Source organism: Cnephaeus nilssonii (assembly GCF_951640355.1).
Source record: "Cnephaeus nilssonii genome assembly, chromosome: 21".
Classification (NCBI taxonomy): domain Eukaryota; kingdom Metazoa; phylum Chordata; class Mammalia; order Chiroptera; family Vespertilionidae; genus Cnephaeus; species Cnephaeus nilssonii.
The window spans coordinates 13,596,778-13,622,569 of record NC_137092.1 but is presented as its reverse complement, the minus strand read 5'-3'; the positions used below and the strand labels follow the sequence as shown (position 1 = coordinate 13,622,569).

The window sequence follows — 25,792 nt, the reverse complement described above, 5'->3', positions numbered from 1 at the left end:
AGGGATAGAGAGTTAGAAACATTGATGAGAGAGAAACATCAATCAGCTACCTCCTGCACACCCCCTACTGGGGATGTGCCCACAACCAAGGTACATGCCCTTGACCAGAATCGAGCCTGGGACCCTTCAGTCCACAGGCCAACGCTCTATTCACTGAGCCAAACCAGCTAGGGCAGCAATTCTGATTTAAAGTGGGTATGTAAACACCACAGACTCTGAGTTTCAGATTATCCATGGTTTTTAATTATCTAGTTGATCCCAACCAAGATAAAAATTGGAAGGTAGGTGGTGGGGGTTGAGGAAAAGGAGCCTAAGATAAACAACAGTAACTTTACATATGGAAAACAGCCCAAACAAACAAAAAACAATATCCAGGGGACAGGTGAGAATCTTTACCTGGGCAGAGAAGCCTGGGCGGGTACTAGGGGTCCAAGTTGGGGCTGCTCCCTGGGTGGGGTTGGAGTGGCGGGAAATCTGGGCCAACATTTGTCCTGCAGAAGCTGATGGCTGAACGATGGTTACAGGAGGTGCCAGACCACTATTTCTAGGCATGAACAAATAGTTAAGGTAAAGGATTAAAAGGATGGGTTTATCACAGAATCTAGGAATCATAGGACAATCTAGTGCTATTCTCAGATTCCCTTGACTTCCTTGGGGTTAAGGAGAACTTGATAAAAAAAAATGTGAAAAAGATCAGAAAGACTGACAGTCACACACTGATCAGGACACAAAGATGGAACCTAGAACATGGCAACAGGCAAAGTGCAGAGACACAGGAGGAAGAAAAGCAGCTTGCCTCATCCTAGGCCCTATAAGTTCCACTGCTTTGTCTGAAATAACCAGAGAAAGCTAGGGAAGAATAAAACCTGGACTCAGCAAATGAATCCATCAGTTGCCCTTAAAGCAATACACACATATGGGGCTCACCTGAAATTCTCTGCCGGCCGGGGGGTAGGAGGGAATGTGTTGCCCTGGGAGAATAGCTGTTGGGTGGCAGGGACAGTGCTGGAAGAGATGCCTTTACTCTGATCTGTGGACCAAAAGGAGTAGGGGAAGGGCCAGTCAAGGGGCTGTACTATATTAGTTCAGCAAGTTCCTATTTACTCATGAGGTATTACGACTAAGAGGGAATATGTTGGACGACTACTGATTGGGCAGCAGCAGGCCCATTAGTAAGTGATCAAAATGAGAATTTAAAAGGAGAATGAGTAAGAAACATACCTGCATTGATGTTGGAATAGATTTCTGAAAATCTTGGATCTCTATCCTGGGCAAACAGACCATCTGACTTCTCAAGGGGCTTGCTGTGTTCTGGCCCTGTGGTTGTCACAGGCTGGACAGAAACCTGTGGAATACAATGATAAAAATAACCATGAAAGGTTTAACATGACAATCCAATAACCCTAAAATTCACATAGATACATTTATACTCTAACTGGCACTGGGAGACATTTCTTTAAAAAATGCTCACGGTCCTTCTTCAAAGAAGATACACTAACCTGGGAATGATTGTAGCTGGCCAGTCCATCTCTTCCTGGTACTACGTCCAGTTCTGTTTGTTGTTGCTGCTGCCTATATGTTAAAGCCAGTGAGGAGAGAAATAGGGGGGAAAATTTTTTTTTTAAGAATCTGGGGAAAAGCCTTAACAAAATAAAAAAGTAATGGGATTGCAGATGGCCCTGGACTAGTCACTGCTCAATAAATGATTCTTCCAACATTTCTCACCTGGGTGCCAGCTGCCCTGAGCCCATCTCCAGGGATAAATTAGCTGTGGGACCTAGCTGTGGCCTCTGAATTGTGTTGGACAGTGTAGGCCGTGGTTCCTGGCTGGAATTCCTGGGAAAATGGAGAGAAAGTAACACTGAGAAAAAATATATCTAACACTGCTTGTGCATAAAGCTCTATATATTCACTTGTAGGTGGGGTGATCCCTAATAAATTCCCTTTCAAGTCCAATCCTAAAGGCAACCTATGACCTCAGATTCAACAAATAATTCACAACTATGGACAACATGGCACAAAGAGAAACTATGTCCTATGGCACATGGGACCCGCGGGCCGTAGTTTGAGGACGCCTGCTCTAAAGCAAACTATGGTCCCTGGGGCAAATGCAGTCCATTGCATTTTTGGAAAGAAAAGTTTGGTGGAAGATAGATATCTTTGCTCATTTTATTCGTCTAGGACTATTTTTATGCTATAACAACAGAGTTCAGTAGTTGCAATAGCAAGTGTATGCCCCACAAAGCCTTTAAAATATTTACTATCTGGCCTTTTATAGAAAGTCTTCAGATATCTGCTGTAGAGAAAAATTCTGCCAGACTAGAGCAATAAAATGGGGTATACAACAAAATCCTTTCTAGAGAGAATTGAAACGAAATGGAAATATAAACCTTTCACATCTCAGAACCTCATCTCTAATCTATTGCTTATTAAAATCTTATTCTACCTGGATGAACTACCCAAACTGTAAGAAGTTGGAAGATGAGGAACTTCAAACTAATGCTATTGACTACTAGAAAAGTAGAAGAGAAGGAGGTAAGCAGATTTGGCCCAGGAGAAATCCCAACATTCGAAAAGGCCTTTATGGTACATACTTCACATTGGTGTTGGTACAGATGATGTACTCAATTTCATCTGAGTAAGGGTTCTGGAAAGTAAAGGAGCTGGTTCTCATCCAGAGCCACTCTCGGTTCTTGGACCGGAACCGGAACATGACAGACAGCACCTGGCCTTTTAATTTCACCACCTGAAAAAGTTTTCATGCTATCAGTGAAACCCACAAAAATTATCCTTAGAAAATTAAAAAATAAAATTCCCACTCTATAACCCTAAGATTCCTGTGTCACTGTCTCTTTCAATGTTACTAATAAAACAGTATGAGGAGTGAAAACTAAGTGACTAAATAATTAGGAGATATATTTATCATATTTCTTCCCAGAATCCCAGAACTACCTGACCTCTCTAGTCAAAGTAAAAAAGGAATAACAATTCTTTCCAGGAAAGACAGACTATGTTTCCACACTTCCCTTGGAAAGTCCCTTAAAGATAATGCTGATCTAGCTTTACAAGTCTAAACTAGAAATTTATACATTTAATAACACTGAATTTAGCTTATGCATTGCTCCTTAATCCTCGCTTTCCCCCCAAACCTAAGCATTTCTGTTCTCACAGCACCCATGAAGGTTTCTATAAATTAAACAAAATTGGCTTTAGTTCTTATTTTGCTTTAGTTTTGCAAAAGAAACTAATTTTAGATTATTTTAGCTTCTAGTCTAAAAGGAAATAATCTTTTGATTCTCATTCTAAAAAAGTAATATTAGCAGTAATATTTATCATATAGTTTCTATATGTCAACCACTAGGTTTTGTGTTTTTTCTTTTAAAAACACCATCATTCACTTAACATGATTTAAAAAATGTAATGTAAATATCTGCATTTAAACAACAGTAAGTAGCTTTTAAAACTTAAATGTATTCACTGTATAATATGTATAAAATGAACATAATTACGTTTGTACACAAACTAAGTACTGGTTCTGAAAACCTGCTTATTGCTGTACATATCTATTCCAATGATGTATAAGCCCAGTACTTCAAAATATCCACACTTAAAATTTTTTTTTAAATAAATGATAACATTTATGTTTCAGCTGATGAATGCGACAGTATCAGCTGATCTTACAAACTGACTGAAAAATAAGTATAGCAGAAAATAGGACATACTTACCTTAGCAATAATAAAATAGCACATTTTAAATATATGTCTAAAACTTTTACAAATCAAGTGTGAAACAAAGCACTAAAATAATCAAAATGAGGAAAAGGAAGCTTCATCCTTATACTAATACAATGAGGACACTACTGAAATATACTGTACAATATGTTCTCCCACTACTGAAGGTTCGTATCTTTAGCTATGAATAATTTCCACACAAGTCAGACTAGGTTTTGAGACTAGACATACAAGGAATATGATCCTTCTGTGAGCTGCAGCCGAGTGGATGGAACTGATAATGCTGAGTACTCGGGAGACAGACTTTTTACGGCCAATGTCTGATTTCCTCCAGAAGTTGGGTTATGTGCTTTACTGCATTATCTTATTTAATCTTCCCAACAACCCTCCGAATTTAAGTACTATTATTATACCTATTGTATCAATGAGGACACTACTGAGGCATAAAGAGAAAAATTAACTAGTCTGGTACAAAGTAAGAACTACCACCTAATTGACCAGATATTTTCAGGATATATGGCCTGAAAATTACAATTAAAGAGTCCGCTTACAATTAAGAGTTAACTATTTAAGAACTATAAAATGCATTTTTCTAATACTATCCACAGTTCAGTAAAGCATAGAATATTTTACATACTTTAAAGAGTCCCTTGGATGCAGCTAGTTAGATTTAAGATGGTCAGTAGCCAAAGCCAAACTAAAATATTTTGGACATTATTCAGTTTCAAAGATTGATCTTTTTCTGTTCCTTAAAAATACAGGTTAAGTACTATAGAATGTAAAACTGTAGTGCCTGTCACAATACTCAATTAATCAGTAGTCAATAAATATTTGTGGAATGAATGTGATAAAAATTTTACTCAGATCCAAACCAGGAAAAAAAGTTACCTGTTGGAAGCTGTCTCTTAGAAGCTGCTGGTCTTCAGGATGACAGAATTCTACAATATTCTTTCCTAAAAGTTCCTAAAAGGGAAAAAGAAGAGTAAGAACAACACTTTTATGAGCATCTAACTTTCCTGGCCCATTACTGAGGGGTTGGATTTTATTTCACCTATCTTTATCCTAGGATTATTGATAAGTGTGGAAGGGGGAAAGAAAAAATAACAGATGGAATCTGCTAAACTGGCCTCTGGAGCATTTTCCTTTCAGAGCATTGTAAGTTTATCATAACTACATTTTTTATAGATTTGAGGTTATAATTTACATATATAATTCACTCATTCTTAGTGTACAATTTCCTAGCCAACCATTAATCTGCTTTCTGCTTTTTCAGTTTTGCCTTTTCTAGAAATTTCATATAAATGAAATCATACAATATAGGTAATCTTTTATGTCTGGCTTCTTTCATTGAACATAGTTTTGAAGTTCATCTATGTTACTGTAATAATATATTCCTTTTTATTGCTCAGCAGCATTCTAACATGGATATACCACAATTTGAGAATCCATTCACTAGTTAATGGATATTTAAATTGTTTCACTTTTTGGCTATTATGAATAATAGAGCTATGAATAGCTGTGTATAAATATGTGTGAAACAATATTTTCATTTCTCTTGGGTAAATACTAGGAGTAGAATTGCTGGGTTATGAGATAAGCGTATGTTTAACTTTTTAAGAAACTGCCAAAATGTTTTTCCGAAGTGGCTATACCATTTCACATGTCTGCCAACAATGTATGATGGTTCCAGTTTCTCCACATTCTTGCCAATACTTTAAAAAATATTTTTTAAATTAAATTTCTTAAATGAGGTAACACAGTGAACACTTCCTAATTATAGTTATTCTAGTGGGCATGCAGTGGTATCTCACTGTGGTTTTAATTTGCACCTAACTAATGACTAATGATGATGAATATCCTTTTCAGTGGCATTTATATTTCTTCTTTAATGAAATGTCCATTCAAATTACTGGCTGTCTTAATGAGTTAAAAGATTTCTTTATATAGTCTGGATACAAATCCTTTTTCAGACATATAATTTGCAAATTTTCTCCCAGTTTTTGGCTGGTCTTTTCATTTTCTTTTTTTATTGGTTTTAGAGGAAGAAAGGAGGGGTAGGAGAGAGAGGAAGACAGAGACAGAGAGAAACAGAGAGAGAGACAGACAGACAGAAAGACAGACATTGATTTGTTGTTCCACTTATTTATGCATTCATTGGTTGACCGGGATCAAACCAGCAACCTTGGCATATCAGGACAAAGCTACAACCAACTGAGCTACCCAGCCAGGGCCTTCAATTTCTTAATGATGTCCTTTTAAGAGGGCAAATTTTAAATTTGATGAGGGCAAATTTATCAATTTCTTTTGTAAATCATGCTTTTAGTGTCATATAAGAATCTTATTTAACTCAAGATCCAAAGATTTTCTACTTTCTTCTAAAAATTTTATAAGAGTTTAAGTTTTGTGTGTGCTTTTTGCATATGGATATCCCAATTTATCCATTACCATTTGTTTAAAGATTTCTTTTCCCCATTGAATTCTCTCAGCATCTTTGTTGAAAATTAGTTGACCATGTGAGAATAGACTCTTATTTTGGTCTACTGATCTATGTACCTATCCTTATACTAATACCACACTGTCTTGATAACAATGGCTTTATAATAGTTGTTAAATCAGGTAGTGTAAATCCTTTGACTTTGTTCTTCTTTTTTAAGACCACTTTTTTATCAACCTCTTCACACAGCCATAGCCAGAACTGCTTCCTAGCCACTATAGTTTTGAATGTTTATATAATGACTTATTTCTCAACTGAGGTATAGTTACCTGGTATGCTCAATAAGTCTAAATAAAATCCTAATAACTTGTGGGTTACTATTCATCTAAATGATTAGATGAATTACCAAAAGGTGGCCATAGCATAACTAATTAAAATTAGTACTTTTGCACCAATATCTGCATTAACATCATTAACAAAAATGTATATATCCGGACCTGCTGCTCCCACCTGGCTTCAGAACCATATTTCTCTAGACCGAATGATAACTTTTATAAGAAGCTGAGAATAAATTTAGCTCTGAGCTAGGGACTGATATGTTTGGCTGTCTCTGGAATTACATCACTGAATAATCTCAACAAAGCCAAGGGAAAACAAGAGGCTAAAGTTATCAGTGGTGCAACAGATCCAGCTCCTCACCTGTGGTTGGTAGCCAACAGTAGCCACACAGCGGTGATCCACAAAAGTGAAGATTCCCTCAATGTTGTGTCGAGAGATAAACTCTGTTGGCTGACAAACATTACTCATGTCTGTACAGTTGGGAGAACTAGTTACCTGAAAGTAAAGAGACAAAATGAGATAAAATAGCATCTTTTCTCTACAGATGTATTTCCTACCACCTCATGGTCATTTACATAGACATGAAGCACCCAGTTTTAGGAATTCAAAACTTTCACACCTCATCCAGGAATAAAAAAAATGATAATCACAATCAAAGAGCACATTAGCCCCATTCCCAAATATATATTCTTTAACAACTTTGTAAAAAAAAAAAAAAAGAAAATTCATTCAACCCAAAACCCTCTTACCTTCAATTAGCTAACCTGTGTTCATTATTCAGACTGGAAAATTATAGTCTCAAGTAACCAAGAAACTTATCTATTTTTATAGAAGAATCAAAATAATATCACTTCTCTCTTTTAGTCACGTAATAATAAAAAATTTTAAATCTCTCTCTTTTTTGTATACAGGCAAAAGAAATTAGTTGAAAATAGAAAATTCAGCATTGTAAAGCTGAATATATGAAAAATAAGGGGAAAAACTCTCCCTCCCTCTCTCATCCTCTTCAGTTTCTGTTAAATCCAAGAGGAGCACTGTTAACTATGAATGCCATATTCCTTCAAATATGTGGATTTTTATAGAACTGTTCATTTGTATCAGAGAGTAAAAGAAAAATAACATGAACAAGTCCTGAAGGAGATTTCTTCTCACTGAAAAGGGATGATACATATATGGAAAATTCATACTTGCCTGCAGTCTGCCAATGGCCACTAGGCAAAACTTGCTTCCCTGGCCAGCCTCAGGGTCATCATCTGGGAGGGAGACACCTTTAGGAAGGTGAAGTTAAAAGATTTAATAGGGATCTCAAACTCAACTGCCTTCAAAGTCAGATAGGTAAAGATTTAAAATACATGCAGGTATGAAGAAGCTAGGTGTAAAACAATAAAGAGTGCCAAAAGATAAGATAAAGGTATTCATAAATACAGAAAAGAAACTGATGGCTGGGATGCAGGGATAAGCAAAAAAGGTGAAGGGGATTAAGAGGTACAAATTCCACCCAGCTGGTGTGGATCAGTGGTTGAGTGTCAACCAATGATCCAAGAGGATACCAGTTGATTCCCAGTCAGGGCACATGCCTGGGTTTCTGGCTTGATCCCCAGTAGGGGGCCTGGAGGAGGCAGTAAATTGATGTTTCTCTCTCACTGATGTTTCTGTCTATCTATTTATCTATCCCTTTCTCTTTCTCTATAAAATAACCAATAAAAACATTTTAAAAAATAATTTTTAAAAAAGAGATACAAATTCTAAGTTATAAAGTAAATGTCACGGAGATATACAGCACAGGGAATATAGTCAATAATATCATAATAACTTTGTACAGTAACAAATGGTTACTAGATTTATCAGGGTGATCACTTCATAAGGTATATAAACATCACATCTTTGGGTTGTACAACTGAAATTAACATATTTTATGTCAACTATAATTTTTTAAAAATTGAAAAATTTAAAAACTGCAAAAGAAAAGAGTGCTTAATTTAAAAATATATTTTTTAAAAGGTGTTTGGTATAAAAAAATTGAAAAAAAAAAATCAAGGGTTAGGGAGAGGTGGGGGAGGTAAGAGATCAACTGAAGGACTTGTATTGCATGCATATAAGCATAACCAATGGACGCAAAACTCTGGGGGGTGAGGGCAAGTATGGGAGTGGGGTGGGGGGGGACAATGGTAAGATATGTACACATATAATACCTTAATAAAAAAATTTAAAAATAAAAACCAATAAAGGACTCTGGCCAGGTGGCTCAGTTGGTTGGAGCATCGTCTCATACACCAAAAGGTTTCTCTCTTACATTGATGTTTCTCTCTCGCTCACTCTCTCCCTCCCTCCCTCCCTTCCTCTCTCTCTGAAAATCAACTTTAAAAAATAACATATCCTCTGATGAGGATTTTTTAAAAAAAAGAATAAAGGTAAACAATTATGTAGAATTTACCATATATGCCAGGTACTGTTTTAAGAGTGTATATATATACATATATACATATATGCATATATATGTATGTACATGTACATATGTATATATCTATATCTATATATATAAAAGGCTAAGAGACCGACTGTACGCACATCTGATCATCCGATTGACCGGCTGGTACATATGACGCACACTGGCAATTTAAAAATAAACGTCGACTCACGCATGCACAATACATATAAAGCTCTCATTGGCGCCAATCACACACGTGTTTTAATTTTATAATACTATATTATATATACTATTTTGACACGTAATATTTTGCAGTAACGTAATTACCGCAGAAATCTTTCTTCTAATTAATTTCCTTTCAAGGCGCACGAATCTGTGCACCGGGCCACTAGTATGTATATATGTATGTGTATAGGTATAAATTCATATATTTTATCCATATTAATTGTAATAAGCTGCAGAATACAGATCCCATCCAAAATATTCCAAAAAATTATGCTGGCCAAACCAAACACATATAAAGATAGCCATTCAGCCCTAACCGGTTTGGCTCAGTGGATAGAGCGTTGGCCTGCGGACTGAAGGGTCCCGGGTTCGATCCCGGTCAAGGGCATGTACCTTGGTTGCAGGCACATCCCCTGTAGGGAGTGTGCAGGAGGCAGCTGAATCGATGTTTCTCTCTCATCGATGTTTCTAAATCTCTATCCCTCTCCCTTCCTCTCTGTAAAAAAAAAAAAAAAAAAAATCAATATATGAAGAAAAAAAATAAAATAAAATAAAATAAAGATAGCCATTTATTTTGTGACCATATCATAGACAGAAAACAGATGTCTTGCCCAACCTATGAACTTTAAAGTAAGCAAACAACCAAAAATGAAATTAAACCAAACACCAATAGTTATTTATGTCCTTTGGAGAAGAGAGAAGCCAATGCTTTTTTTTTTAAATTGAGGTTATTGGAGTGACACTGGTTCACAAAACCATATAGGTTTCAAGTGTACAACTCAATCATCTGCACAGTGCATCATGCAGTCATCGCCCCTCGCAAAGTCTCTTTCTGTCCTCATTTTCCCACCTCCATCTAGCCCCAACCCTCCTTACCCTCTGGCTACCACCACTGTTGTCTGTGTCTGTGTGTTATATGTATCTGTTTTTTTTAAAAAATATATTTTATTGATTTTTTACAGAGAGGAAGGGAGAGGGACAGAGAGCTAGAAACATCAATGAGAGAGAAACATCGACCAGCTGCCCCCTGCACACCCCCCACTGGGGATGCGCCCGCAACCAATGTACATGCCCTTGACCGGAATCGAACCCGGGACCCCTCAGTCCGCAGACCGACGCTCTATCCACTGAGCCAAACCGGTTTCGGCTGTATCTGTTTTTTTGGCTAATCACTTCACCTTCTTTCATTCAGTCCCCCCTCCCCTCTGACAGCTGTCAGTCTGTTCCATATCCATGCCTATGTTTCTGTTTCTATACTTTGTTAGTCAGTTTATTTTGTTCATTAGATTCCACATCTAAGTGAGATCATGTGGTATTTTGTCTTTCTATGACCAGAGAAGCCAATGTTTCATTGTTTTATGTGGAAAGAAAAGAGGTTGCATTTTCTCTCTACTCTTTGCATAGTTATCTTCTTTTTACCAAGAAAAATAGAATTACTTTGAGAGCTATACAGAAGTACAAAAGACGATGTATTTAGCTCAAAAGTTCAAATGTCATTACTATTTAAAATTAATTCATTACATTTAAATACCATTCATTGCCTACCATATGGTGCCTACCATATACCAGGCACTGGTTTGGGTACTATTCTTACATTAAATCTAACTGGCACAATAACTCTATATTAGATATATTATCTCCAAAATACAGATGAGAAAACTGAGGGTTTTTGTTGTTGTTTTTTTTATACAAAGGTCAAACAATTTACTCAAGGTTATACTGCTAGTAAATGCCAGAGTCAAACCCAGGTTTTTCCAAATCTAAAGTTTAATCTCTTACCAAAATATACCATCTTGCTTCTTTTCTTAGTTTCTGTCTTCCTACAACATCCACTTCCAAATTATACTCATCCAGCATGAAGTAATAAAGTTGCTAAGATTTGGAAATTCTGAAAAGCTAGTTTAAAAGGCTGGTTAGTCCCTATTATCCCAACCACCTTTCTCACATTCCCTGTTTGACATCAAGTTGAGCTAATCTGCTCACATCCTGACTTAAAGCCTTAACAAAAAATACTCCTTTTATAAGTCAATACAATCAAGCCATTTCCCTTCTCCCTCAAAATCTTGCTCCTACTTCATTCATTCATTACCTCACCTGAAGATATGTTTTTATTGATCTCAGAGAGAGAGAAGGTGTGTGTGTGTGTGTGTGTGTGTGTGTGAGAGAGAGAGAGAGAGAGAGAGAGAGAGAGAGAGAGAGAGAGAAACATCAATCGGCTGCCTCCCGTACATGCCCTGACTGGGGATCAAACCTGCAACCCAGTTATGTGTCCTGTCAAGAAATCAAATTTGGCCGAAACCGGTTTGGCTCAGTGGATAGAGTGTCGGTCTGTGGACTCAAAGGTCCCAGGTTCGATTCCGATCAAGGGCATGTACATTGGTTGCGGGCACATCCCCAGTGGGGGGTGTGCAGGAAGCAGCTGGTCGATGTTTCTCGTTCTCTATCCCTCTCCCTTCTTCTCTGTTAAAAATCAATAAAATACATTTAAAGAAAAAAAAAAATCAAATCTGAAATTTTTTCATGTATGAAATGATGCTCCAACTAACTGAGCCAACCAGCCAGGGAAAAATCTTGCTCCTAATTTAGGAAGCTTTCCCAAATTAACTGTATTCAAGGCCAACTTATTTTTAAACACAAATACTTAGAACTTAGGTATTCAGTATACATTATTATGAATTTGCATATTTAAAAACTACATTCTGTGAGACAGCCAACACTGAGTAATTTTCAAGTCTGTGTAATCATCTCATCAATTGGAGTATAAATCCTTAAGGGGGAAGGGAAAGAGTCTACTTTCTTTCCCCTATTTTCTTAGTTTATACCAAAGTACATTTCATACACGAGGGATATGTTAAATATTAGCTAACTTTCTTGGACGCTGAGGGACCTGCTGCATGAAGAGAGAAGCCACTACCCAACTTTCCTACCTGCTGGGGGCCAGGCCTTGATGTAGCCTGTGCAGTGGACCACCACGAAGTGAGGTTCCCCATCCTTTACAGAGCCAAGTCCATTCCTGGAAGAATTACAGATGTGAGGAGAAAACTCTACCCAGTAACACTGAAAAGGTAACACTGATTTAGAACCTTTAACTTTAGACTCTTAATGTTTAGAAAACAGGGTAACTGTATTTGGATCTTTCCCTCCCAAAAGTGGCCATCATATTGCTGCTGACCCTTGCCAAAGTCAAGCAACTTAAAGGTACTGTAGCAGAAAAAAGAAGATAAAGTGGCAGAGCAACTTCCTTAAACACGATAATCAAAAGCTTTAAAATTTTAGGAAAACACTGCCAGAAAGTGAGGGATCAGGATGAGAACTACTGAAGGAAGTACTACAGTAAGGTAGTTGAAGAAGTGATGACTCTACAGGTACTTGGCCATCCCTTTGGTTTTAATTGCTTAGAATCTCACCTGCATCTGTTCCTCACAAAGCTCAGTCTATTCATGGAAACTGGGTCCACAGAGCTACTGCCACACCTATTTCAAAGAACAGATAAATTAAAAGCAATTAGCTGCACTATCAAAGACCTTTTCATCCATTAACAGCCAGATTATAGGTTCTGGATACAACCAGACACAGGAAACTGAATAAAGCTCCTAACAAGAAAGCGTAAAGAAGTCAAGTATGTATTTCCAAAACTTGTAACAGTCCTAGACTTTGAAGTCAAAATTTTCTGCATGTTCTTCAAATGCAGAAATTCTCTACATCAGGGGTCAGTATACTATCTCAGTAAAGGACCATTTAGTAGATATTTTCAGCTTTGTTGGCCATACAATCTGTTGCAACTAGTCAACTCTGCCATTATAGCATGAAAGCAACCACAGACATGTAAACAAGCGGGCATGGCGCTGTTCCAATAAAGGCTTATTCACAAATAAAGAGTTGTGGAGCCCAGCCAGTATGGCTCACTGGTTGAGCATCAATCTGTGAACCAGGAGGTCACGGTTCAATTGTTGGTCAGGGCACATGCCCAGGTTGCAGGCTTGATCCTCAGTAGAGGGCGTGCAGGAGGCAGCTGATCAATGATTCTCATCATTGATGTTTCTCTCTTCCTCTCCCTTCCTCTCTGAAATCAATACAAATTTAAAAATTAAAAAAAAAAAAAAAAAAAGGTTGTGGGCCCTAGCCGGTTTGGCTCAGTGGATAGAGCATTGGCCTGCAAACCAAAGGGTCCTGGGTTCAATTCCGGTCAAGGGCACATGCAGGAGGCAACCAATTGATGTGCTTCTCTCACATCGATGTTTCTCTCTGTCTTTCCCTCTCTCTTCCACTCTCTCTAAAAACAAATCAATGGAAAAATATCCTTGGGTGAGAATTATCAAAACAAAACAAATAAAGAGTTGTGGTATGCTGACTCTATACCTAATCTGTTTGCTGCATTTCATTATTATTTATCTTACTCCTGCCTACGTCCTTCCATTAGCCATGTCCACATACTGGGACACTCTCTGCCATCCTCTCTACTTTCCTTCTCTTATTTCAAATAATAGATAAAACTTACATAGAATATGTGCCAAGTACTATTCTAAGCATCTTTATGTATATTTATTCATCTAATCCTCATAACATCTTTATGAAGTTGATATTAATATAACTCCCAATATTAGGTGATAAAATCAAAACACAAAGTAGTAATTTAATCTGCTCAGGATCTCAAAAGATAGTGAGTGGCAAATCTAGTAGTCTGGATCTGAAGCTACTTTAAACCAGAGCCACAATTCAATTTTGCAACTTTCCTAGGAAACCTTTCTTAACATTCTACTCATCCCTTTTAATAAGCGTATTCTCAGAACAAAGTAGTCAATTTCTATTATACAACCTGGAATTATTTTGTGACTTTAAGGGATTTTTTCTACCTTTGTAGAAAGTACCACCATCCTTTTCTTCAGAATCCTAAAATGTACAGTATAAAATTTATAAACACTAAATATTAACTAAAGGACATAAAAAAGTCTCAAATTTCTTTTTAAAAAAAACAAAAACAGAAAACCACACACACACAAAAAAGAAACAGCAGAAATTATCTGAATGGTCTGACTATATGGATGTTGTCTCATGATGTACTGAGAAAAAAACAAACAGGTTCTGGAGTTTAAAATAAAATCCTGCATCAGACATTATGCAATCCTGGGGAGTTAATTTCTTTGAGTCTTTTTTTTTTTTTCTCAGCAAAATAGTAACCATAAATTCTACCCTAAAGGATAGTTGTGGGAAATGAGATGACAAACGTAATGCACCCATCATAATGTCTGGCATACGAGGGATTTAGTAAAAGTTACTTCCCTTATCCGACACTTTATTGTATGTTACAACCCATTGGGTCCTGAGAGTTAAATTTAATCCAACCAAAGCTTGGATTTAAGAGTTTAACTCCTCTGACCAGAAAATCAAACCCTCAGCTCTTAATTTTCTCTGTCAAATCACAATCTTCAGCTTGACACTCACCTCATACGGCAAATAAATGATCTCCTTGAGCCCATGCACATCCTCATAGAAGACTGTTGACCTTCCTTTTTCACTGTTCCAGTCTTCAGGTCAAGGATACGCCCTGAAAAGGAATCCGAAGAGTAGCCTGGAGTGCGTTCTTGTATATGAGGAAGAGGGGGAGAGACACTGAAGGCAATGATAGTAAGTAACCTTATCATGACCTCCAATCTTCTGGCTTGTAACAGACTGGGCCAAGGAGGGGATGGATTTTTTTCAAGCCTAAAATACCTCAAAATTCCCTTCAATAAATCTTGCTCTTAAGTTCAAAGGTAACACTGGAAATAACCTTGTGCAAGGGAAGATAGGAGTGGAAAGTAGTGTTGGCAAGCAAGAGACAAAGCTGTATTCTTGGATCTAATTATTTTTATATCTATGCATGCACACACAGATGCACACAAACAGTAAATATCACTAGTTTAAAAACAATTTTATAAGCAATAGAAGCATGTATCTATGTCAAGCCAAAATTGCTCCTCCTTTTATCATATAGAAAGCAATGGCAACTTTGCGGGGGAGGGGGAAATAGCAAAATGAAATCCATTAAAAACATAAAAGAGGGTGAAACTAAATACTAACATTAATATAATCAAAATGGTCTTATTTTAATTACTAGCTTTGATCTGCTTCCACTTCAAAAATTTTTTCCAGAGTTGCTTAGAAACAGATGTGACTTGTTTCTTTTAGTAAAACTCCGGCAAAAAGACTGAAGAGCATTAAAATGGAGGTGGGGAGGGATCAAACCAAAAAAGACAGAAAAATAGTACAAATACAAAAAAACTAAACCTTACACACTGGCTGATAACTCCCCTCTATAATAAAAATCTATTATCATAGAATCCAGTACAAAGCCAAGCACAATGAAGTAGAAAAAATACCAGGTAATTACCCATACAAATGAGACAGAAATATGGATCATTTAATTCTTTCAGAATGGAAAAAAGTTTATTGGAGTTTTTACTTTTACTGTTTTATTTACACTAATATTAAGATTAAAGTAGACTTTTAAAAGCATTGCCACTCATGAAAAGTTTCTAAGGATGAGCTAGCTACAAAGTGTATTTTCTGCATGTAAATAAAAAGAACTGATTATATTCATTAAAGGAGAAAATTCTAGAAGCCCTGCCAAATTCAATGAACAAACTTAAGAGCTAAAACACTTCTTCTATCTGAGAAAGAAAAGAAAGGACTTTCATTCATTTCCATCTACCTATCTCATACCTGTCAGGGCATTTTCTGAAGTAGAAAGCTGCTCACGAAGTTTATCCACATCATCTGGGTGCACCTGATCATAAAGTGTGCTACCAAACCATTCAGACTGTGGCTGGTTCAAAACAGGGGTCACTGAGTCAGATACATATACCACCCGGCCTGTCTCACATGACACAATAAACAGAAAGCCATCTGCTGCCTCCAAGATCAAATGTTTCAGTTCCTGTCCAAGGAAGAGAAATAAAAATTAATACTGAACTCTTGAGAAAATAATTATTATTATTCATGGAAAGAAGACACTTCCAGTCATAAGTATCTCTCCAAAGCAATTGTTGGCTCCTGCCTCATCCACACCCACAGCTTTGCACCTTAAATATAATTACCTTCATTGACAAGATGTTTTTTCCCCAATAGATATTTCCTCAATGTGTCTATGTTACTATCCATCCTTACCCTTTTTACCTCAGGACTAAAGATGGGAAATAAAAAGACTTACCACTAACAGTTCTTTATCTCACCCTCTCTGGTCTCTTTTTAAGATCTATCTCTATAAATGTTCCTATTTTTTTCTCTTTTGCCCCTCAGATCTATAAGTATAATAAACTTCTCTCAATTCTACACAAATCTTCTGTCAACTTTGCCTGACTCATCTCTTTTTCAGTGCCAAGATTATATACCAAGAATAATGTTACATTCACTAGCTCAAATCTCTTATCTTTCATTCCACAATTCCACTGCAATCTTCACTCTAAACCATAGCATTTATATTTTTTTCAGGGGGTTACTAACTGTCAAGTCAAATCCTCTTAATTTCTAATGCAAATCCCCTTTCCTGGCTCTTTATCATTTTACTCAAGCTCTCTTCAGAATCTGACAATGTTGTCCATTCTATCCTTCAAATGTTATTTTCCCCTGGTTTCTATGACATCATACTCCAACCTTTGTTTCCTTTTTAAATATACTTTCCTTCAAGTCTTAAGTGATGGCTCCCCACTGCCTAAATATTAAAATCTAAATTCTTTAACATATCTCCTAAATATTCCATCACCAGTTCCCAGCACCTTCCTATTATCATCTCCCAAGGCATGCTAAACTACTTGATTTTCTTTGATAACCCAGTCATTCTCACTAGGCTTTGTTCTCACATTGCTCAAGTTACAGTATTCCCAAAATTTACTATACTATTCCCCTATTCTGTTTTCCATACTTGCACTTCTACAGGACTTATTAATGTACCTTTATTATAAAGCTGATTCTGTGTTTATGATTTACTTATTTACATGTTATTTCCATCAGTGACAATCTCCTATCATTCTTTATATTTTTCACAGCACAAAGCACCTGGTTAGCCCACAAAAGGTACATAACTGGGGTTCGTTGAATCAATATCTGGATGAGTACTATTAGAACAAACTGATTAACTATTTTGATGTACATATATATATAAAATCTGTGCTATATGTACTTTCATATAGATCATCTTTTTTGGAAAATTCTTATTGCTTTCTTCCAAATTACATTCCTTCCTTTCTTTTAATCCTTTGAATAAGAGTGGCATTATAGGTCAATTTCTTTCTTCCTTATACTTCCTAGATTTTCCAAAATTTTCTACAGTAACCCTGTGTTATTTTTAATAATCAAAATAGAACATGGCTTCCTTACTCTTAGAAGTCTTTGCTGACCATCCTCACACAGGCCTGGTCATTCTATTCACTTCAGCAATCCCACCAGTATATATCTACTGTATCTAGTCCCATATTAATTATTTTTTTTAAAGGTATTTCTTCTCTGTATGCATTTTCCTATCTTTTTTCACTTATGTATGTATTCTGCCACTCACATATTCATATTCAGACTGAGTTCATGAAAGGCTGAAAATGTTTTTGCCTTCTCAATTCTTTTCATAATGCATCAAATGCAACAGCAAATCACTAAGCAATGACAACTGCCTGTTAGACTCCTTTAATCACTAAAACTGGAGCTGCTTCAGGAATAAAAAATAAATTTCTTCCATCTTCTATAACTCTAAAGCCAAGGAAGATGACTGGCTATACAGACAGTCATCACTTCTCCTGGTGATTCCACTGTTCTTCTTCTACCTTATAAGCTGTATTTATGAATGAAGTTTTAAAATACTTATAAGCTTGCTAAATAGTTTTCACAAGTCGTCTCTACTTCTCACTGTTCCAATGCTAATATGTTATAGCCAGGAATCAAAACTCAATTTTCCCATGGTCCAAATTTTTCCTTAAGAGCTGAATTCTTGTCCTTTAAAAAATCTACAGATTCAGCTTTGCTATGACACCCTCTATTCAGGATTATGGTCATCTACCCCAAAAAGATAAAAACTTTCAAGAGTTTCTAGATTCTCTCAGAGTTGTACATCTCAGAGACCTGATCAGTGAGGAAAGACGGCTTGTAGGTGCCATCAGTGGATGTGTTGCCAGTTCCTCGTAAGGACTTCATGTGAGAAACTGCCATGCGTAAGATGGTTAGCTTGTCTGGTTTTCGAGCCAGGGCACTACAGGTGGGTACCATGTCTGACAGTTCTGTGATGTAGGCTGTCATCTTGTTCCGTCGCCGTCGTTCAATTTCACTATGATTTTCCCTGCATAGAAAGAGAGGAGAAGTCCCATCCAGGTGGTCACATCTGAACATTTGGGAGCAAGGAGAGTGATATGAACACCAAGTGAGCTGCTGGAAAAATGTGGTATTTAGATTCAGGGATGCTTAAGTCTCAGAAGTTAGAGTAAGGTCTGCCAACCTTCTCATGCAGAGCAAGCATGGAATAGAAACTAACAAGGGGGACAGAGAATAAGCAGATACCAGCAATTCTATTTCCTGGAAATGTCATCTTCTGTGTAAATTACCACTCCCTCAGAACAAAACAAAACAAAAATGTTTTAAGACAAGACAGTCTTAGATATTTAAAAGCTGAAAACATAAAATGACTACTTTTTTCCAACACAAGTATGTTGCTCAACAACTGATACAAGAATTGATAGTATAGATACTGTTGGTCTATAAAATGTTTATTCTAAGCTTCCCTCTCATTCTCAACACTAGAAGACAATTAAAATTTTTGAAATTCTATTTGTACAAAGTTCCCCCTTCTCTATCTTGGTGTGGTACCAGTGCACTGAGCTCAAGAGATTGTGAGATACCGTCTACTGATGATTCCTTATGGGGTCCCCAGATTGGGACAAAGTGAATTGGAGAGTAGGAGTGGAGTAGGGAGGAGGATGAAAAGGCCTATATAAATAGACATTTTGTATTTCATCAGTGTAAGGAGATTACATCTCTAATACTGACATCCTCAAAATTAAGATGGAATATTATCATTAAAAATAATAATCCAGTACTCTCAAATTAGATTTCTGCAAAGCCTAATAGCTCCTCAGTGTTTTCATGGGGATGCCTCAAAGAGAGAACCAAAGAACATGCTGCATTTTTGCTACACAGGAAGCTTTATTTACTTCTATTTTATTTACTTCTATTACCACATAAGGATTCTATTTGAGCAAAAGTTCTCTGTCAACAAAAAGAAAAAATAGAACTAATCTAACATAAATCTCTTTTTTATGAGAAGAGCAAACTAAGGTCAAGCAGTTTACTTAGATGACTGTTCCAAGGGCTGCCTTCATACCAATGAATGCAAAGCTCTTCCCAACATACCATGCAAATCAGTTTTCAGAAGGGTGAGTCAGTAGGAGGCATGAGTTGAAATGGCAGCAAAATAAACTTGTGACCCAGCTGAAAGAGGTAATGACATATAAAAGGAGGGGAAAGTAGTAAAAATAGGTGTTTGGATCAACAAGCTATCTCCTATTGAGTGTCCCAAATCACAGAGACCAGAAAACAGAAAAAAAGAGGAAAGGTCTCACCACAGAGGTCCAGAAATAGGAAATGCTGCTCTCAAACTTAAAGCACCTTTCTTCCTATTACCTGACAGTTTCCTGACAATGAAGTCCAGAAGGTTGATCTTTTAAAGAGTCACATCAAGGCTGCTGAAAATTTTCTGGGAAACCACAAAAGATTCAACCACCAGAGCAACACCAGTACTGCTGTGACATGGTAATCTAGGTGTGTCTACACGGAAAAATAAGGGCGAGCTTTCCAGAGAGGTGTGAAGTAAAGGATGAGGCCTAAAGGCCACGAACTAATTGCAAGCACAGGCATATTTATTAACTTTCTGATAAAAGAGTCCCTGCTAGAGCACCAACTGGCACAGCTGCAATGTTTCTAAAAGCTTTTTGTTCTGAAACTTAGTGCTGAGATAAAGAGGAAAAGAGAAAACCATAAACTAATAGCAGTTTTTAAAATTCCTAAGTCCCTCAACTCACCACTCAATTTCTGATGGAGGAAGCCAAAGTTCCTATTACACACAAACTTCTAAAAAATATTGTCTCCTCTTGCCACAGATAAGGAAAAACACAAAGAGAAAGGGGAAGAAAAGAGCAGAGTAAGAAAAAGGAGAGAAAAAGCAGCATTATCTGCTTTATCATGCTAAAAGATACTGTTCTCCTACCTGGCGAGTCTCTCTTTATCCGCAGAGCTCTGCTCATCATCCGACCTAAAAACAGAATTAATGAACTAAGCTAAAATGTAAATAAAAAGAAAGAAAAAAGGTAGGAAGGAAGGAAAAGACAGGAAAGAAAGGGAAAAGGAAATAGAATAAAATATATACAGAGAACAGAGGAAAAATGGAAATATGGATAGGAACCTTGCCTGTAAATCTACAAAGCCATCTGTTAGAATAAAGAAAAAGTAACTTACAGTACAAAAGTCAACACAAAAGCAATTTTATAAATTAACATAATCTGAACACAGAAAGCATTTTGTCAATTAATCTCTATAGAAACCAAGTATATATAGCTTGAAAAAGAACCAAACCAGGGCATACCATTCTCACACAGTGTCCCAATCTGTAAAGAAAATTATATCTAAACTAGAAGCCCAATGCACGAAGATTCATGCCAGAATGGGCCTTCCTATCCCTGGCTGCCGGCACCACCTTCGCTCTGGTCGGAGCCGCCTTTCCCCCTTCCCACGCTGCCTAGAGGCCCAGAGTGGCTGGAGGTGGTGCGGAATGCCTGCGTCATCGCCATGATGACGACGCAAGCGTCCCGCCCTGCCCCCGGCCGCTCAGTGCCTGAAAATGCAAATTAACCCGCCATTTTGTTGGGTTAATTTACATACTCACTCCTGATTGGCTGGTGAGTGTCGCGAAGGTATGGTCAATTAGCGTGTTACTCTTTTATTAGGTAGGTAATCAAGGAGGAAATCATGATAACTATGTCAAATAAGTGATCACACAATCTCTCTATAACACATAGGCACACATACATGTATTCAGACAGAATATTCAACCAGGTTTTACTAGAAAAGTATGTAAGTTAAACTAAGAGCTAGGTTTCTGGCATTTCCTCTATCACTGATTTGATCCTAAAGTAGTAAATTTCTCTTCAGCCACTCTCCTGCTTCTCTGAAATGAAGCCTGGTGGATCCCCAGTAACAACTCTCCCTCCTGGGAGGGGACTACAAAATATTACTGTTAAATCTGTGTGGAAAACTGAAATACTGTAAGGATTGGTGGCAACTGAAAAAACACCAAGATGTTGGTAGGCCAATGTTATCAGTAATCAATTCCAATACACAAACACACATACACAAACACGTGTAAATAGATTAAGAAGCCCCAAATAAAATGTCTAAATATGACATGTTAACAGATTATTTAAAATGACAAACACAGCCCTGACCAGTTTGGCTCAGTGGATAGAGCGTCGGCTGCGGACTAAATGGTCCCCAGATTCCGGTCAAAGGCACATGCCTGGGTTTCGGGCTTGATCCCCAGCGGGGGACGTGTAGGAAGCAGCCAATCAATTATTCTCTCTCATCATTGATGTTTCTGTCTCTCCCTCTCCTTTCCTCTCTGAAATCAATAAAAAAAATTTAAAAAATGACAAGCACACTTCATCAATGTATGACTTTATCAATATATGACAAAGTTTCTATAAAACAGCCAGCAGGAAAATAGAGACTCCAAATAACAAAATAACTATGAGAACTTTTACGTATGTGAAAATATATATATACTAATGAGCAGAGAAAGAGAACTGAGTGATGTTACATAGCTTAAAGTTTCCGGTTATTATAGTTCCTTAAACTACAAGTCATTTTTTTAAAGTTGAGAAAAGTAATACATTTTCAGATTTTCAAGACCCTCTACTAAATTCCCAAGGAGGATATGAGGTGAATTAGCTTAACAAATCATATCTTAGAGGAATAAGTTGTGCTGTTTGGAAGAAAATTAAAATATCTAAAATTCCTATTATTACTGCCTCCTACTACTATAGATCCATAACCCCTTGTCCACTTTAATATTGCTGAATGAAATATATAAATGTATAAATATTCACCTTATGCAGGGTAAATAAGATTAAAAAAGATCAAGTCATGTTTTCATAGCTTTTTGGAATTTCAGTCAAGAGACTGTGAACCTATACCACTACTATTTGATGGCTTAACTTTCTAATGCAGCTTGAAAAACTATTACCTAAATATCTATGATTAACTTTTCATTTTAGAGATGGTTTACATCCTAAAGCGTTTACAAGTATCTACTATGATAAACAAATTCTTCAAAAACCTCTTAAATTTACTCTTCTATTGCCTTTGCTACCACCTTTATCCCTGGCCCTCATGATTTTATAACTACCTTCTTATTTCAATAGCTTTCTAGCTATCTCCCTGACTTTAGTGCTTCTTTTATCATACTACAAATATAGAAAACTCCCATATGCATTCTATATAGCATCCTCTCATTCAAAGCCTATGATAGCATCTTAGTGCTTCAGAGAAGTTTTAAACTACTCTGACTGATATTTCTTAGCCCTCCACATCAGTGATTCTGAAAGTATGGTCCCCAGACCAGCAGCATCAGCAAAAAATTAAGTACTAAGTGTGCAGTTAAGCACTGGATTTTGAATTATTCATTTTTCTGAGGTTGCTATAACTCTATTTTTAAAAAATAATTTACTACTTAATAATATACAGAATAAACTTTCTAAATATAAAACCAATAAGTTGAAAAGGATTTATTTAAGAAAAAACAAAGTGTTTTTCATCTCAATGGATAATTTAAACAAATTTATTTCAATCAAAACTTGTCACCACAAAAACTGTTTCTCTGTTCTCATTTTTAAGATAAAATTTACAGACTGATTCATTTGCCTTTCAGCATAACCATTATTGCTTGTCTCATTTGGGTTCTTATAAGTGTATTTCTAGTAGCACATGATCTCACTCATCTAGAGGAAATGATGAACAACATAGACTGATGAACAAGAACAGACCCAGAAACAAGGAGGCATAGATCAGACTGTCAGGCCTCAGAGGGAGGGTAGGGGAGGGAGGGGATAAAGGGGAGAGATCAACCAAAGGACTTGTGTGCATGCATATGAGCCTAACCAGTGGTTAAGGACAACAGGGGGGTGGGGGCATGCGAGGGAAGGGGTGTGGGATGGGAATGGGGGGATGAGGACAAATATGTGATACCTTAATCAATAAAGAAATTAAAAAAATAAAAAGATAAAATTGCCGCCCTGGCTAGTTTGCTCAGTGGTTAGAATGTTGGCCTGTGGACCAAAGGATTGTGGGCTCGATTCCTGGTCAAGGGCACATACCTCAGGTGCAGGTTCAATCCTGGGCCCTGATTGGGGTGTGAGTAGGAGGCAACCAATCAATGAATCTCTTTCATGTGGATGTTTCTCTCCTCCCCCCCACCCCCCTCACCCCCGCCGCCCTTCCACTCTATCTAAAAATCAATGGAGAAAATATCCTCGGGTGAGCATTAAAAAAAAAAAAGAACTGCCCTAGCCAGGTGGCTCAGTTGGTTGGAGCATTGTCCCATACACCAAAAAGTTGTGAGTTCAATTTCTTTTTTTTTTTTTAAAGGTTATATACTTTTTTTAAAAAAATATATTTTATTGATTTTTTACAGAGAGGAAGAGAGAGGGATAGAGAGTTAGAAACATCGATGAGAGAGAAACATCGATCAGCTGCCTCTTGCACACCCCCTACTGGGGATGTGCCCGCAACCAAGGTACATGCCCTTGACCGGAATCGAACCTGGGACCCTTGAGTCCGCAGGCCGACGCTCTATCCACTGAGCCAAACCGGTTTCAGCTGTGAGTTCAATTTCTGATCAGGGCACGTACCCAAGTTGAGGGTTTGATCCCCTGTCCGGTGATCGTGTGGGAGGCAAACAATTAATGTTTCTTTCTCATATCGATGTTTCTCTCTCTTCCTCCCCCATCTCTAAAAATCAATAAAAACATCATCACATGAAGATTTTTTTAAAAAAATACACTGTAAAATATATACCATTAGTTTGAAGTCATAGTGTGAAGCCATGTTACCCAAACAACAATCTATATATATAAAAGCCCAGTGACTTTTATGGCAGAATGACTGGTCACTATTACGCACCAGCAGGGGCCACCACCAACACCACTGCTGAGCCCGAGGGCCCTGGGGCCAGTTGTGTGGCAGTCACCAAGGTGCCAGTAAAGAAAGCGAAGGTGGCCAGTGTGAGCCTGCAGCTTGAAATGAAGGCTCTGTGGGATGCATTCAATCAGCTGAGCACCGAGATGATCATCACCAAGGCTGGCAGATCAGGGTGCCCCTCTTCCCACTGTGACTCTCCCCACATGGTGCCAGTCTCGGGCAGCAGGCGTTGGCCCGATCCACACAAGCGAGACTGAGAAGCGGGGTGGGAGGGCATGGACTGGCCACCTGCGGGTCCAGCTCCTTCGTTCTCCGAGTCCCAGCTCTCACAATAGTCGCCTGGCGCGCTGGGCCTGAGGATACCGCTCTCAGGTACTGCTCGGGAGGCCAAGAAGGCGGTGGAGAGAAACCCTGTGGACCTGCCACCCAACCAGCAGCCCAGGAGACGGCACCACAAGAAATGGACTGGCTCAGAGCACACTGAGCTTGGGGGGAAGGCAGTCGCCTGTGAGGGGCCTTGCCACCAGCAGGCTCCCGGTGGATCCAACCTCAAAGGAAACTTGGTCTTTGGTTCCTTAGTTCAGTCTATCCTGGCTAAAGAGGAGCAGCTGGGCACATTTTAGGGGAGAATTAAGACTAAAGCAGGGTGTTCTGTTCCGTGGAGATTGCTACCCAGTTGTCTTAGGCCTAAATTCTGGGTGATTGTGGGGCCTGGCTCTGCCACTGGGGCCCGCGTCTTCCAATTGGCCTGTATTTGTTGTAAGGGCCCAAAGAGAAGAAGGGGAACAAGTTTTTTGATGCAATGGATTTGACCAACAGACAAATTCGAGTGCAGAGCTGTGTCTAATGTACAGAGATACCAGCTCTGAGTCTGCCTAGCCAAAGGGAGCTCAGGGCCTGTTTGCAGAACCTTCTGGTGGTTTCTGTTTCCTTGCTGAGGCCATCCTCCCTGGAAAGCCTGGGGCCCATGCTCAGCTCCAGCTCAGTGGGTCTTCTCCAGGCCCCGCTCCCAACTGCCCCCCCCAATCGGGGGCGGGGCTGGACTCCCTCCCTCCCCTCCCCCCCGCCGGCCCACCTCCCACATCCCGTCCCCCCTGCCGGCCTGCCCTGATAGGCCCCTATTGGGGCGGGCCGGCCGGACCCTACCCTGCACAAATTCGTGCACTGGGCCTCTAGTATTTATTATAATATTAAGTTAGTCAGCTTTCAGAACAGAAAAGAGGCTGGACAGGAAAACTGTCTCACATTGAAATAAAATTAAAACTTAGTATGCTTGCATTGCCTGGTCTTACAACACAGACCGAGATGTTCTACTGTATTACCTGGCAAATCGTTCCTTATCGTTAGACATCTGATCGTCATCACACCTGAAGGAGAAAAAAAAGAATTAGTTCAAAGCATTACACTTATGTCCATTTCACTCTGAAATG

The 25,792-nt window shown here is 38.1% G+C and overlaps 1 protein-coding gene across 6 annotated transcripts in view; it reads right to left on the bottom strand.

The window, feature by feature from the left end:
- ARNT (aryl hydrocarbon receptor nuclear translocator) overlaps positions 1–25,792 on the bottom strand; it is a 51,215-nt gene that overhangs the window by 6,861 nt on the left and 18,562 nt on the right. For 2 of the 6 annotated variants that reach the window (XM_079760631.1, XM_079760632.1), the window contains exons 4-19: positions 25,685–25,729; positions 20,380–20,424; positions 18,246–18,459; positions 15,861–16,074; positions 14,601–14,703; positions 12,566–12,631; positions 12,086–12,171; positions 7,697–7,773; positions 6,866–7,000; positions 4,621–4,695; positions 2,595–2,746; positions 1,726–1,836; positions 1,500–1,572; positions 1,222–1,345; positions 928–1,030; positions 397–544 (exon numbers count right to left, since the gene is read on the bottom strand). In XM_079760631.1, the coding sequence (XP_079616757.1) occupies positions 397–544; positions 928–1,030; positions 1,222–1,345; positions 1,500–1,572; positions 1,726–1,836; positions 2,595–2,746; positions 4,621–4,695; positions 6,866–7,000; positions 7,697–7,773; positions 12,086–12,171; positions 12,566–12,631; positions 14,601–14,703; positions 15,861–16,074; positions 18,246–18,459; positions 20,380–20,424; positions 25,685–25,729 (1,771 nt within the window). The remainder of the gene's footprint in view (positions 1–396; positions 545–927; positions 1,031–1,221; positions 1,346–1,499; positions 1,573–1,725; positions 1,837–2,594; positions 2,747–4,620; positions 4,696–6,865; positions 7,001–7,696; positions 7,774–12,085; positions 12,172–12,565; positions 12,632–14,600; positions 14,704–15,860; positions 16,075–18,245; positions 18,460–20,379; positions 20,425–25,684; positions 25,730–25,792) is intronic. The other 4 variants (XM_079760634.1, XM_079760635.1, XM_079760633.1 and 1 more) reach the window with 3 other exon arrangements.